Source organism: Hydractinia symbiolongicarpus, chromosome 3, assembly GCF_029227915.1.
Source record: "Hydractinia symbiolongicarpus strain clone_291-10 chromosome 3, HSymV2.1, whole genome shotgun sequence".
NCBI lineage: Eukaryota > Metazoa > Cnidaria > Hydrozoa > Anthoathecata > Hydractiniidae > Hydractinia > Hydractinia symbiolongicarpus.
Genome location: NC_079877.1, coordinates 12,770,144 through 12,784,619, shown reverse-complemented (window position 1 = coordinate 12,784,619; position 14,476 = coordinate 12,770,144). Strand labels below are relative to the sequence as shown.

The 14,476-nt window shown below is 36.9% G+C and overlaps 3 protein-coding genes across 3 annotated transcripts; 2 read left to right on the top strand and 1 right to left on the bottom strand.

Annotated features, from left to right (window-relative positions):
• The first annotated feature begins 282 nt into the window (after nucleotides 1-282).
• Nucleotides 283-5,208, top strand: LOC130635791 (dnaJ homolog subfamily C member 21-like). The gene is made up of 2 exons (XM_057445262.1): nucleotides 283-1,289; nucleotides 2,406-5,208. Exon 2 carries the CDS (start codon nucleotides 2,428-2,430, stop codon nucleotides 4,600-4,602), a length of 2,175 nt encoding a protein of 724 aa, XP_057301245.1. The 5' UTR covers nucleotides 283-1,289; nucleotides 2,406-2,427; the 3' UTR covers nucleotides 4,603-5,208.
• Nucleotides 5,209-7,872: 2,664 nt separating this feature from the next.
• LOC130635787 (2',5'-phosphodiesterase 12-like) lies at nucleotides 7,873-9,909 on the bottom strand. The gene has a single exon (XM_057445257.1). The coding sequence runs from the start codon at nucleotides 9,756-9,758 to the stop codon at nucleotides 8,076-8,078; it is 1,683 nt and encodes a 560-aa protein (XP_057301240.1). The 5' UTR covers nucleotides 9,759-9,909; the 3' UTR covers nucleotides 7,873-8,075.
• A 1,628-nt stretch (nucleotides 9,910-11,537) lies between these two features.
• On the top strand, nucleotides 11,538-13,959 carry LOC130636845 (uncharacterized). Its single transcript, XM_057446695.1, has 4 exons — nucleotides 11,538-11,670; nucleotides 11,870-12,067; nucleotides 12,159-12,775; nucleotides 12,898-13,959. Exons 1-4 carry the CDS (start codon nucleotides 11,538-11,540, stop codon nucleotides 13,957-13,959), a joined length of 2,010 nt encoding a protein of 669 aa, XP_057302678.1.
• The last annotated feature ends 517 nt before the right edge of the window (nucleotides 13,960-14,476 follow it).

Genomic DNA, 14,476 nt, shown 5'->3' with positions numbered 1-14,476 from the left:
ATTTGCTTTTCCCCGAATACCATAGTGATTTAGCTTGGATAGAAGGATTTTGTGGTCAACAGTATCAAAAGCTTTTTGTAAGTCGACAAACACTCCACAGGCAAGCTCACCTTTGTCAAGGCAATGTCTAATGCAAACTAATGCATGGGGTTAGGATGCAAGGGTTATTTTTAATTCTTTATGTCCAGCAATGTGGAATTATTAAAATGAAAACAAAAAAGCTGCTCAACACTTAACACACAAGGTAAATACATGTTTTAAGTAAGAAGTTGACTATTCTACACTATAAATAAATATTTCGGGATCAGCTAAAATTTGTTCTTGTTGCATTGCTTTTCGTTAAAAACATGTTATGCTTTTGTCAATTTCTTTCTTTCTAACTTTACTTATATAACTGCATTGATTTAAGCTTATACTAATGGCTATAAACTATTTATTACATGAAAATGGACACTTTATGTGTTGTCCCTTCTTTGATTTACTGGTATCTCAATAAGCTCCTTTACGCTTTAAGACAGCGTTGATTTGCTTCCTATATTTCAGGTATAAATAGAAGATTAAAGTTCTTATTTTTGATGGTTTTTTCATTTTATTTTGTTTTCAAGTAAGTAAACTTTAAAGTTTTAAGATGGTTTGGCATTTACGTCAGCTGTTGGTACTGAGACGAGAGGTTAAAAGGTTGTTTTTTTATGGCCATTGTGGGAAAGTTCATTTGGAGATTTTTAATTGCATAATTAAAAGTATGTTATGTTAATACATTAAGCTGACTAATTATTGTGACACAAAAGACAAAGTAATAGTCTACTCATTCTACAGCTGAAAGGGTTTACCAACGCAACACACTGTAAAAATTTCATTGAAAAAACTGTGTAGTCTTTTTATATTGTTTTATTCATATTTTTTTGCAAATTTTTAATATGTTTGTCTCTACGTATGTTTAGCATGTCATTTTTGAGTTGTGTATTTTGGATGTCCGCCACTGTCAAGATTTTTTGTACACTATTTGTGAAATGTTGGAATTATGGTGTTATTTTTTTCTGATAATTGTGTAATAAAGTCAATATTGATCAAAAGTATTTTGACGTTTTTGAATAAAGTGTTGTTAGAATAGATTTGCCAAAATCCAAAGATTTACTGATTAAAAGAATTGTAGAGGGAGTTTAAAATCAGAAGTTTATATTTACGGCGGTTTGGTTTAAGTTTATTTTTACGTAACTACTTTTAAAGATTTGAAGAGAAAAATGCGGGAAACTGGAAAGTGATAATGACTAATGCTAAAGAGATTTAAAGTGGGTAAAATCAATTTTATATGATTATCTTTTGTGCTTCAAAAAATTGAACGAAAAAGTACTTTATCAAACATTTTAAGTAAAAAGTAAATTTATCAAACATTTCAAGGCGCAAGCTGGTTAGAACACGATTTTTTTGCCACTTTTATCCCCCCAGGAAATTCTTTCCTAATAATTGACTGATTTTTCCCCCGGCCCCTAGGTTGCTTCGGCCCTGTTTTTATTGTTTACCCGGGAATTTTCTTTAGCTATGACCATTAAACTTGCCTTTCAGATTCTCTGCTTTTTTATCTATGAAATCTTCTTATGTTTCCTCAGCTCTATAGGTTAGGTGGGATTAGTGAGTGTTATTTTTCTTAAAATATATCTCTGCGGGTCTAACATATATTTACGAAAAATAAGGAAAAACGTAGCTGGTTTATGTAGCAGTCGGTTGCGTATATTGTGATATTAGTAGTTTTTAAATCCAGCGTTTGTATACAGAAAGTTTGTAAAGTATTCGGAGAATCTGAAAGTTTGACTCATGAAAATTTAAAGATAAACTTAAAATAACGTGGAAGTGTAAAAATGTTTTTTCTCGCTATTAAAAAAAATAGGAAACCTAAAGCATCCCTGGTCAGACACAAAAACCTTGTTCATTTTAATGCTGTGATTTCAAAAATACGGTATTTAACGGGTTATTAAAAAAATAAACACAATTTCCGCCAAACGACAAAACAAGAAGTTCAAGTGATTTTAACTTTTTTTGCGAAACGACCTCTAGTAGAACAATAGTTGATTGTTGGGAAAATTGGAAATTTTGATTTCCACTCTGCTGTGGGGAAAGGATAGTGGAAGCGAAATGTTCTGAGAAATAACCAGTTTTAATTTTTTAAACTGTTTTTTTCTATACTTTTTAGTACGGTATATACAAGTGAAAGCCAATATAAATGTTATTTTTTAAGAACGTAGTTTTTGTATAATTGTGTATCGAGTACTTGCTTTAATATTTTTTTAAAAACTAAAATCACTTATCCAGAAATATGTTTTTGTTATCGTGTTTTCATTCTGATTGGAAGTTTTTTCTTGAAACGAGAAAATGTTTAATTTGATTTTCTTATTTATTTTCTTTTATAGTCAACATATAAATTAAGCCGCCATGAGGTGCCATTATGAAGTTCTTGGCGTCGAACGAGATGCTGACGATGCAGAAATCAAACGTTCCTATCGAAAACTTGCTTTAACTCACCACCCTGATAAAAATCATGACAACACTGAAGACAATACTCGCATTTTTCACGAAATTCAGTCTGCCTACGACGTCCTGAGTGATAAACAAGAACGTGCGTGGTATGACAAACATAGGGAGGCAATTTTAAAAGGTGGCGAGGATTATGTCGACGACTCTGTCGATGTTATGCAGTACTTCAATCCTGGTGTATATAGTGGTTTCAATGACGGTCCGAAAGGCTTCTACACAGTATTTCGCGATGTGTTTCGCAATATATCTCAAGAAGACGAGCCCTACTTGGAAGGAGAGAGCGACTATGAGGTACCCGATTTCGGAGATTCGACAAGTTCTTATGACGAGACAGTTAAACTGTTTTATTCTTTCTGGCTGGGTTATTGTACGAAGAAATCTTTCGTATGGAAAGAAAAATACGACCTGCGCCAGGCTCCTAATCGGCCGACACAGCGTCTGATGGAGAAAGAAAATAAAAAGTCACGTGATACAGCAAAGAAAAAACGAAACGAAGAAGTGCGAGCGTTAGTTGCGTACGTTCGAAAACGAGATAAGCGTGTCCAAACATATCGCAAAGAATTAGAAGCGAAACAAGCCGAAAACCAGCGTAAAATGGAAGAGAAGCGAAAGGAAGATATCCGCAATCGAAATAAGGAGTTAGATGGCTACAAAGAGCAGGAGTGGATGGTGTTTGATCATTCGAAGTTGGACGACATCGACTCTCATTTCGACGAGCAGTTCGGAGGCGAGAACAACACGGATGATAGCGAGAACGACATGATCGATCATTTCTATTGTATCGCTTGCGATAAAAATTTCAAATCGGAAAAAGCGCTAGCCAACCACGAGAAATCAAAGAAACACAAAGAAAACGTAGAACTGATCAAAAGCGAACTAGAAATTGATTTGCTGGAAGATTTACATATAGATCAACGTAAAAAGAATACGGAATGTGAAAATGAAACTAGCGAGTGTTTCTCACGTTTAAGTTCTTTGAATTTACCGGAAAATGTGGTTAAACTGAATGTTATTGAAGGGAAAAAAACAAGCGTGGACGAAACTAATAGTGAGTCTATGATTTCTCATACAACGGATTCTTTGGTGTATACGAAGATGAAAGGAACAAGCTCTAGACAAGCTTCCACGAAGATAAAAAACCAAAAAAAGAAAAAGAATAAACAAGGCATGCTAGAAGAAGATATCGAAGAACGGGAATGGAGAGAACGACATTTACATTTAGTGTTATCGTCTCAAGACTCGCTATTTCTCCCGCGAAAAAAGTCGAAAAAGCGAGAAATTAGAGATTCGGCAGAACGCATGCGGCAACAAGATATGCCTGATGAATATGGATTACGGAGTGCCTCGCTTGGCCGAAGCCCACTCACTGATTCGATGGTTATTAATAAAAAACGTGCATCTAAAGCTGATCGAAAAAAAGGTCGGAAATTGTTACTAAACTCAGATGAAGAAGATTCTTCTAGTGAAGAAGAGAGCAGCGAAGATGAAGAAGAAGACACTGTGTTTGCGGACGAAAAATACAAGCAGACGAAGGAGGAGGGTGATGAAATGAACACTAAAAGCACCAATCAAACGGATGGTGTGTCAAACGATCAAAATGATTTTGAAGATGAAAACGTTGTGATGGCTGATGACGAGGGTGAGGTTACACTAGCGCATTTGGATAGATCACTTATATCGGATTCCATAAGGTATAACAAAGACAAAATAGAACACCACGGTAAGCAAATTATCATTCATAAAAAGTTAGAAAGAAGGAAAACTTTAGAAGAAGAAAGCAGAAATAGTCCTTCGGAAGAGTGTATTAATGACCATGCGAAGGAGAGTCATTCCGATACAACGAAGCTCTTAAACGGAGAGCAGCAATCGAATAAAAATGGAGGCGAAAAGAAACAGTCAGCGTCAACTAGCCAGAAACAAAATGGCGAATTGTTTAAGTGTGGAGTTTGCGAGAAAATATTTCCAACTCGAAATAAACTTTTTGGGCATATTAAAAGCGAGGGCCACGCTTTGTTAAAGGATGTCCCGAAAAAAAATAAGTCTGCTAAAAAAGGTAAAAATAAGAATAAATAACACACTGCAAGAATGTTTAGGTAGCTGGATACACAAAACAATTACATTCTGAATACACCTGTCGGTTTTATTACAATTTTTGCGTTAAAATTTGTATTTATGTTGTTCAACACATAGCTATTATTTTCAACTTCAGTGTTTTTCATTTAATTCTATACAACATGCTAAACAAGAGACTTTCATATTCACTACACGTTTATGCACTTTTATTCTCTCACCCTATTTTAGTGTCTTTTTGGTTGTTTTCCAAAAACATACAGATCGTCATGAAAAACTTTTTAAAAACTACAATCAAGAAAACAAATTATATCTTGTTAAAGAAGAAAATATGACGTAAGATTATGACACGGATTAAATTTAACGAATCAGCTTTTGCATGGATTTTATTTGGGAAGGAAGAACCTTGAAATTGAGTCATATTTCGCCAAAATGAATTTTTATTTTATTTTAATTCGCCAACTTTTCTACTCCCCCCCCCCCCCCACTTTTTTGCTAAGAAAAAGTTTTTTTTTTAGGTTTTAATTATTGTATTGCTTTGCTACAAATTTATTTGTACGATTCTGTTAACACTTTTCATCTGCATAAAATGTACTTTATGATTTTAAATGGTTGCATTTTTTTAAAAAACAAGCTACCTAAAACAGAAATTAAGTATAAGTTTTGCATGAATAAAGATTTTTTTTTTGATTAGTATCCGATAAAAAATTTCGAAAATTAGGGCACATTTTTCTCGCACCGTCGGCCCAAACCATGGGGCCTCCTTAGATAATACATATATTTGCCTCCCCCCCCACTTTCAACTTTGATTTGCCGTCCCTGTAAATACACAATTTCTTCCTGAAAGTATCAACTTTTCATAAGGCAGATACCTTTAATTAGCGGGCTGATTTTTTTACACCAATGATGTAAGCAAGCAGTCCCACCATTTACATGTAAAATGTTCCCGTATGCTAAAAAAGTGTTTGGTTTTATTTATTGAAAATTTAAGGTCACCCTCGTCCCCAGGGCTTTTGACTTCTTGATATGAAAGATGATGTCGTCTTCTCTCATATCAAAAAGACAAAAAACCCTGGTGACGAGGTTGAGTTAAGGTGTGGCTACCTTGTGTATACCATACAACGTGACGACCCCGAAATTTCCTGAAATTGTACGATTGAGCATTCGTTTATCTCGCAACAAGTCTAATAAAAAGCCTCTCTAGTAGTATTAACACAAGAAAATGCTTGATTTTATTAGTAACTCTTCATACCGTCCTAATATTTTGGCAAAATCTCCCAAAATTTGGAATGATCTCGTATAACACTGAATAGTTTTAAACTTTTTTTTACCGTTTTTTCTTAAAATTTTACCCCTAAACTTCCGAAGTTCTAAAATAATGAAGTTCTGTGGTCACCCTGTTATCAGGGGCAAACTTGAGTTTCCGACCCAAAATTAGTTACTTTTTCCCGGGTTTTTCACGTGTTGCATAGATACGAAAGAAGGAAGATCTGTTTCTTATAATATATTTTAAAGCAACCTCGATTGAGGTTGATTTTAAAGATGTGTAAATGATACTTCTCTTACACACTCGATTTCTTAAATAGGTTAAAAAGCAACTCCGTTCTCAGGGCCTTTCTACGCCTATGATGTTTTGACAGGACGGGAGGTTTGGAAAGAAGACCCTAATTAGTAAACTCGTTTTAAGAGTATTTTTTGCCTCGGAATACCCTAAGGGAATAAATTTTCGCGGGAAATAATTTTAGCAACTTTCGCCAAATTTGCGAAAATTTATTAACGCTAAATTTTTTTTCACCAAGAACGGCTTTATTTTATGCCTTCTACATAATATTGCTGTTTTCACTGAAGCGAGAGTTTGCCGTAGAAAACGATGCCGTTGTTCTTAAATGACATTTTTTTAATTGTAGAAAAAAGAAAAAATTTCTCGTGAAAATTAATTCCCCTAGGCTCATGGACCAAGAGACTCGCCAGGGGAGAGGATGCGCAACCCTGCTTTTAAAACAAAATAAAGCTCTAAGTTTTAAATTAGGTACTTTTTCTGAGAATATCTTCGCGACATTTGGTTCTTTTGTAAATTCAAAAAGCTACGACATAAGCATTTCGAATGACAGTTTTAAGTATTAATTTTACGAGGGGAAATATGGCGATTTTAAAAATATTATTTCTCCACAAACTGTTAAAAAATAAATAAAACATAAAACGCAAGAAATTCTTCAACAAATTGAAGAAGTATCTTGTGTCCTTGAGGTATATCGTACGCGAAAGAAATTTTGGTGAAGAAAATTTAGCGGAAGTGGCCAACCTCGTCCCTAGGACTATTTGCTTCCCAACGGCGCTACGCTTTCTTATAGTTCTAGCGACGGTAAAAGCTGCTGGGATCAAGCTTGGGAAGTGGCAAATATTGTCAAACTGACAAACACTAAAAAACCCACTACAATTGCCAAATTTAATCAACGACAATTTTCTTCGCCTAATAATGTATCCATAACGTTCTATTTCAGCAACCAAGTGCAAATAAGTTAAAGATGTTTTCGTTGCTTAGAAAATCACTTAGGCACGGTGTTCTGATGTGGAATTTTAATACCTGCGAAACATGATTGAATTTTGGCGGCTGTATCTCCTGACGAATTACTTTATTCAATTCTTGAAATTTTCGCGAATCGATGCTTTTGGAAAATGTATCTGTTTTGAAAAAGGTTTTTGTACATCAAATGTCTTTTACCTGCCTTTTTATGATTTGCAACAACAAAGGATAATTCGTCAGTCTGAATTTTACTCTATTTTCCTTGTTATTTGTTGGGTGATTTGAGCTTGCGCAAGAATTGATGCGCGCGACATTTGAAACTCGCAAAAAATAACAAGTCTAAGGCATAATCATTGAATAATGCAGATTGTAAAATTAGCACTGCCGTATTGTTCGTTTTGATGCATGCAAGGAAAATAGCGCATTTTCGCTGGAATAAACTTTTGGTATTTCGCAGGAATTAATTTTCGTGAATTTAAAATATTCCAGATTATTGCGGAACAACTTTGTTTTTCCAAATAAGGAGATATAAAAATAAATTTAGTATTTCGAAAATCAGCTTAAGTGGAAATTTTGGCAGGAGGTTATAAGGACAGACTTGATACAGCGGAAGTTGAGTTTAGATCTAACACAGTCTAGATCAGATTGGAAGAGGGTCATTAATATCTTCCGTCCAACCCATGCTAGCATGGAAAACAGACGTTAAGCCGAGAATGATGATGAAATAAAAACAATATACATCTAAGTCATATTTTTAAATTATATCTTCTGTGCTTAAGAAGTGGAGGGAGGCTGACAACCTTTGTTTATATTTTCTTATAAATGGGGTTCTTTAAAAATGTGTACATATACACTTTCCAGAATTCAGTAAAAATTACCCACTAAACCAAATAAATTCCTCAACTCCTACAATTAAGCGCAAAAATACAGGATAAAATATGCTTATTACTGATTACTTCCACATCAGATCCAAAACTAATGCGAGATGATCAGATCCTGACACGACACAAGGTAAACCAACATAAGGATCAATATCACTTGCTTTAGGGAGTGGTATAAATCCTGTACGTTCAATTTTGTCAACACTAAACACATAATCAAGTGTTGTCTTACAATGTGGTACATAACTGGTAAATGGTGGAAAACCACTTTTGTTTTGTAACGGAATTGGACAGGTTAGGTTTGTGGTAAACATGTTGTTGTCTCTAACTAGCAACCCATCTCCTTCATTAATACACCACACAGGATTTGCTGAATCAATCTTCTCACCATTTAAATAACGAAGTAATTCATCTTCTGCTAAACTATTTAAATCGCCACACAGAAGAACTGACACATCTTTTCTTTCTTCCTGTAAAACACTATGAAGATAATTCATCAGAACTGATATCTGAATGAGACGTATACGTTGGGAATGCCTTTTATAATAAAGATGTGTATTCAAAATGACCAAAAGTCTTTCAGTCTCACTTTTCTCTCTTAATAAATGGATTTGACCAACAGCTGTTTTTTTATGAACAGCTTCGAGAAAAGCAGGATGTTCAACAAGTTCTGATAATAACTCTTTATTGCATTCAAAGTATAATGCATCTCTTACAGATATACTCCAATCTTTCTCATGCGTGAACTTCTGCGAGTTAAAAAACAATGCTTCACCTTCAGGCATTTCACCTAGTTTTAAAGTTAAGTATCCATTATAACCATTCATTTCTAAAATAGGTTTTAAGTAAGTTTCATACATACTTGATTGACATTCTTGCAGGCAAATAATATCAGCATGATAACCTATCAACTCTTTTATAATCAACTGCCTGCGATAGCTTGAATTAATCACATATTCTGGACAATAAGGATAAAGTACCTCTTTTGCAAAATCACTCTCAGCAAACACATCAGCAAGAATATTGTAAGAAGCAACTCTAAATTCATTTGGACCTAAAAATGCTTGTGTATATAAATGCCTTTGATCAAAAAGGCAAATACCAGGACCAGCAGATATTGGCTCTGGAGATACAACTTCTTCAGGGCATACATCATCTGCTACACCACCTGGAATACACAGACACTTTATATAATATGATATGTCATTGACTGATGGCAAGTATGTAAAGTCTTCACCAACTAACTTCCAAACATTATCTTTGCTTTTATTATCCCTATGACTTGATAAATACCAGTAAAATTTTGACTCTTTAACGTTACAAAATTCTAGCTGGACATCTGGAAAGACAAAGAACCCAGCCATAATACTAGTTGGTAAAGATAATTGCAACACTGATGGTGGGTTAAGAACTAATTTGTATGATAAATTATTAATTAGCAAAATATTTCCATTCACAAAAGCTTCCTCATTTGTTTTGTTTTCGTCAATCAAATTCTCCTTGTCATCTACAAGTATTACGTTACATTTTTTCACTTGGACGTTTGATAAACTCTCTGAACCCTCTACAATTTTGCTCTTCTTTTTATTCTGTTTTGGTTGAAGTTTTAATGAAATTCGCTGTAAAGTTTTTTTTGTTTCCTCGCGCTTTTTTCGATTAAAATCAAACCTTTTACCACCATGATAAAATAATAATCTCAGGCATTCCTCTTCGGGGATTGTACGTATACTTACAGTGTTTAGTTCGTAATCCATGGTAATTTTGCAAAAAATACCCAGCAAAAACCGACAGAAACTTTTTAGGCAGAGCAGCACGCCATTATGTTGTGACGTAAATTTTGCGCGAGTTGCAAGATCGAAGTTATTTGCTATAGCCTGGTGGAATTATGCAGATATTTCAAAAAAATAAACATCTGATCGAAGGCTGGCTGTTAGAAATGTCTGATTTGCTTTTTGTTATACTGGCGGGAAAGTGAATCCGACAAATAATAATTTAGCCTCTGATCGTAAGTATTCAAATGAGATTCGGCTTCCGTAAATTACCTCTTTCGATTTCGTAAACAAATGTGAACGGACGCGAAGTGCCAAGTGCTCGAGTAGACACGTTTAGGTATCTTTTGTATTGATACATAGCTAAGTGATATAAACTAAATGAGTTTATAGTGCTGGTGTTAGGTTAGGATAATTCCTCTAGTGTTTATTCTTTTTACTAATTATTCGGTTTAAGAATAATGCAACACGAAAGCGATGATCCCATGCTCCCACAGCACAGCAAAAATGGCGACCATGACTTCACCTTACAGGACCCCGAACACCCTGTTCCTATCCCCGTGGACTGCACAGGTATTGTAGACCAAGTTGTATCCATCGTATCCAAGCGACAAAAGGCCGAACTAAGTCGAATACACGACACACTGGCCAGCATGAACACCTTTATGGCAAGACTTAGCCACCTGACAGACCCTATTGTCCCAGAGGGGACCCGGTCTAGTCTTAATCCTAGCCCCAATGTTCCAGATGGAACTCTGGCTAGCAAATCCAGTACCCAACAGGAGGAAGAAAGAATATCTATCACTGGTTCAAACCTCTGGTTTAGATCCATGCGCTCAGAATCGCCTTCTTCCAAAGATGAAGCACCAGAGCATTCTAAAAAGGGTACCAAAGAGCCAGCCCAAGAGTACTGGCAACAGTCCACTGATGACTATGAAGAGGACAGCAAGGCCTCGGGACCAGAAGTCACGTCATCAGTGGCATGTGCTGCCAAAGTGTTTTGGCAAAAAAGGCTCAAGGGTGATGTTCTCAAGCGGAAGTTAGAAACGGCAGCAATTCCATCAAACTGCAACTTTCTACTCCCAAAGAGAACAAACACCGAAATTTGGAAAACACTTTCCAATTTTCACAGGTCCACTGACGTTAAGATGCAGGACATCCAAAACATGCACTCAGCGTCGGTTGCTATGCTTCTGAAAGCTTCATCGGTTGGTTGGTGGAGAAATCCGGTGATGCCAACGCAGACACAAAGGGTCCGTTAAACGACCTTAAGGACGCCATGACCCTCGCTGGTAAGACCTCCCAGCTGCTAAATCAGGTCAGGCGAGACTTAATTAAACCTTCCTTGCCAAAAGAGTACGTAGCCTTAGCTACAGAAGTGGAAGAGGATTCCGAATGGCTGCTTGGTTCCTCCGTCTGCGAAAGGCTTGAGAAGCTGAAAAAGGAGAACCAGCTCAAATCACTCCTGGAAAGAGGCCAAAAAAGAAGATTCGAGCCTTCATCAAACAAAGGGCCCTCTTACAAGCCCCAAAAGAGGGCCAACTACCACAATGGGCAATCCCAATCAAAGAAACCGTACCGCAGCCACAACAGCAACTTTTCCAAGCACACCAACAGGAAAAATTAATCCCTGAGGTAAGCGATACTGAGACCCTAAAAGCTTTTCTAAGGTCAAAAGTCAAATAAGAGAAATCAGACGGTGGGTTCAGGCTCATCCTAAACCTCAAAAAACTCAATGTACACATTGAGAAAAGAAAGTTTAAGATGCAAACCTTAACGTCCATTCTTCGATTAATCCAAAAGGACATGTATCTGGCAAAACTTGATATCAAGGATGCATACTATAGCATACCAATACACAAAGAAAGCCAGAAGCTCCTAAAATTCGAACATGAGGGTAAGGTATACGTGTTCCTGGTACTCCCCTTCGGCTATACAGAAGGACCTCGTAAATTCACCAAGATAATGAAACCACCCTTATCTAAATTAAGGAAGGAACAGGTCACCATTGCTGACTACATTGACGACTTGATCACTATGAACGTCAGTAAACAACAGTGCTGCAATAACGTACACAAAACCGTTTGTTTTGTTAGATTCACTGGGATTCACGGTCCACCCAGACAAATCCGAGTTCGAACCAAAACAAGTTTTGGAATTCCTTGGATTCGTCATCGATACAGTGAATATGACCGTCGCTCTCACCCCCAAAAAGAAGGCAGCCATAATCGATCTGTGTCAAGCAGTGACACAGAGAGAGAAGATAACAATAATAACTCTAGCGCGATTAATTGGTAAGTTTACCAGCAGCCTTATTGGGGTACCACACGGTAGACTCTACTACAGATCTACCGAAAGACTAAAAATTGAGTCCTTAAAAAAGAGCGCCAGAAACTTTGATTCGAGGCAACCCTCAGATCATTATATCCACGGATGCCTCAACAAGAGGTTGGGGAGCGTCAATGACACAAACCCACACAGGGGGTGAGTTTTCATCTCTGGAGCAGGAACACCACATAAATGTCCTAGAACTAATGGCAGCATTCTTTGGACTACAGGCTCTTTGCAACCATACTGCAAACACTAACATATTGCTAAAGATGGATAACACTTCAGCAGTAGCCTGTGTAAACAAAATGGGTAGCGTAAAATCTATCCCAATGGATAAGATTACACATAGCATTTGGGAATGGGCAATAAGCAAAAATAATTGGATAGTCGCTACACATCTCCCTGGCATTCTTAACGTAGAAGCAGACAGAGAGTCGCGACAACAGGAGACAAGAACAGAATGGATGTTAAACAAATCAACATTCCGCTATGCGCTGAACGAACTGGACTTCCGTCCAGAAACAGACCTCTTCGCGAGTAGAATAAACACGCAGTTACCTGCCTTCTTCTCATATCGACCTGATCCCAACTGCATCGGAGTAAACTCGTTTACTGAGGATTGGCACAATATCTCGTTTTATGCCTTTCCACCCTTCGCCTGCCTTCCCCAGGTAAGTCAAAAGATCCATAGTGATAAGGCAGTAGGTATCCTGGTAGTTCCGGACTGGCCTAACCAACCATGGTTCACAGGGTATTCTGAACTAATAATTAAAGAGATTCTTGTTTTACCTAGAATGGACCTATTACTGCTTCCACAGCAACCAAGTGTCTTTCATCCACTGCACCCAAATCTAAGTCTTCGGATAGCAATTGTCTCAGGGAGGCAATAAACCTAAAACAGTCATGTTCTGACGATCTTAAACAACTGCTCACTGCATCGTGGTCAGAAAAAACCCAATCCAGCTATAATCTCTATTTAAGGAAATGGCTGAAGTTTTGTAAAAGTGAAAAAATCCCAGAACCTTATGGGGCTAGTCATAAACAAGGTATGGACTTCTTTGCTTTCCTTTTCCACGTAGAAAAGGCAAGTTATGGTTACATCGCAGCGGCAAGGTCAGCCCTGTCAGCTGTATTACCAAAGGATGCAGGAACAAGCTTTGGTAAGAACGAGGACGTTAGCAGACTAATCAAGGGAGTTTTCAAGCTACGTCCTTCCCTACCAAAACACACTGTGATATATGACCCTGATGTAATATTAAACTATATGACAACCTTGCCTGGTAACCAGCACCTGGAGTTAGAGTTACTAAAGAAAAAACTAGCCACCTTGTTGTGCCTCCTGAGTGGCCAGAGAGCCCAGACAATAGGTGCCCTAAAGGTTAACTTTTGTCATCGATCTTCAGATATGTACACTTTCTACATCTCTACAATCATGAAGACAACAAAACCAGGCAAACATCAGGAACCTCTGCAATTCGAGAAGTACCACCTCGATAACCGGATATGTATAGTCCACTGCCTAGATGAATACCTGAGGAGGACAGACCTTATACGAGAGAACCTCGAAAACCAACCAAGGGAACTACTTCTCTCCTATGCATATCCCCATAAACCTATCGGAATCACCACCATTGCAAAGTACGTTAAAACTTTCTTAGGCTTGGCTGGCATCGATATTAAGACGTTCAGCACCCATTCTACAAGGAGTGCGTCTACCAGCCAGGCAGAGGACATAGGCGTACCTATGAAGACAATCGCAAAGGCGGCAGGCTGGAGAGGCACTAGCACGTTTGCAAAACATTACAAATTGCCCATAAGCAAGAACTTTGGGAACGAACTTCTTAAATGTTTATGAACACATTTGCTTGCGTTAGAATTTGTATATATATACGTAATAGACATGTACCGTTATGGTACAATGTGGCATTGCCAGGAGTCATAACAGACAAACCATAAATATGTAGTTCTGTTTAATCATATACTGGTCCTTGCCCAGTTTTTACTAAACTGTTTGTTGAATCCAAAATAGGTGGCTTTGAAATCTCATTTGAATACTTACGATCAGAGGCTAAATTATTATTTACAAAATTAGACAAATGAAATGAAGTTTAATTAAAATAATAATTTAGCTCTGATCTAAGTATTCAAGTGCCCACCACCACTCCCCTAACACCTTTAGCACTATTATTCACTATTTTGGCCTTCACAATGGGTCTTTAAAGCAGGAAATTTACGGAAGCCGAATCTCACTTGAATACTTAGATCAGAGCTAAATTATTATTTTAATTAAACTTCATTTCATTTGTCTAATTTTGTAAAAAAGATAAACAAAACAAAGCAGGGCAGCTACAGTATCTTAAAAAGAAGAAGAA

Excerpts from the sequence above, each read along its gene's own strand:
- LOC130635787 (XM_057445257.1), bottom strand. The coding sequence starts at position 9,758 with ATGGATTACGAACTAAACACTGTAAGTATACGTACAATCCCCGAAGAG.
- LOC130636845 (XM_057446695.1), top strand. The coding sequence starts at position 11,538 with ATGCAAACCTTAACGTCCATTCTTCGATTAATCCAAAAGGACATGTAT. Across the intron at positions 11,671-11,869 it reads CCTAAAATTCGAACATGAGG|ATTCACTGGGATTCACGGTC; the intron begins GTAAGGTATACG and ends TTGTTTTGTTAG. Across the intron at positions 12,776-12,897 it reads CCTTCGCCTGCCTTCCCCAG|AATGGACCTATTACTGCTTC; the intron begins GTAAGTCAAAAG and ends TGTTTTACCTAG.
- LOC130635791 (XM_057445262.1), top strand. The coding sequence starts at position 2,428 with ATGAGGTGCCATTATGAAGTTCTTGGCGTCGAACGAGATGCTGACGAT.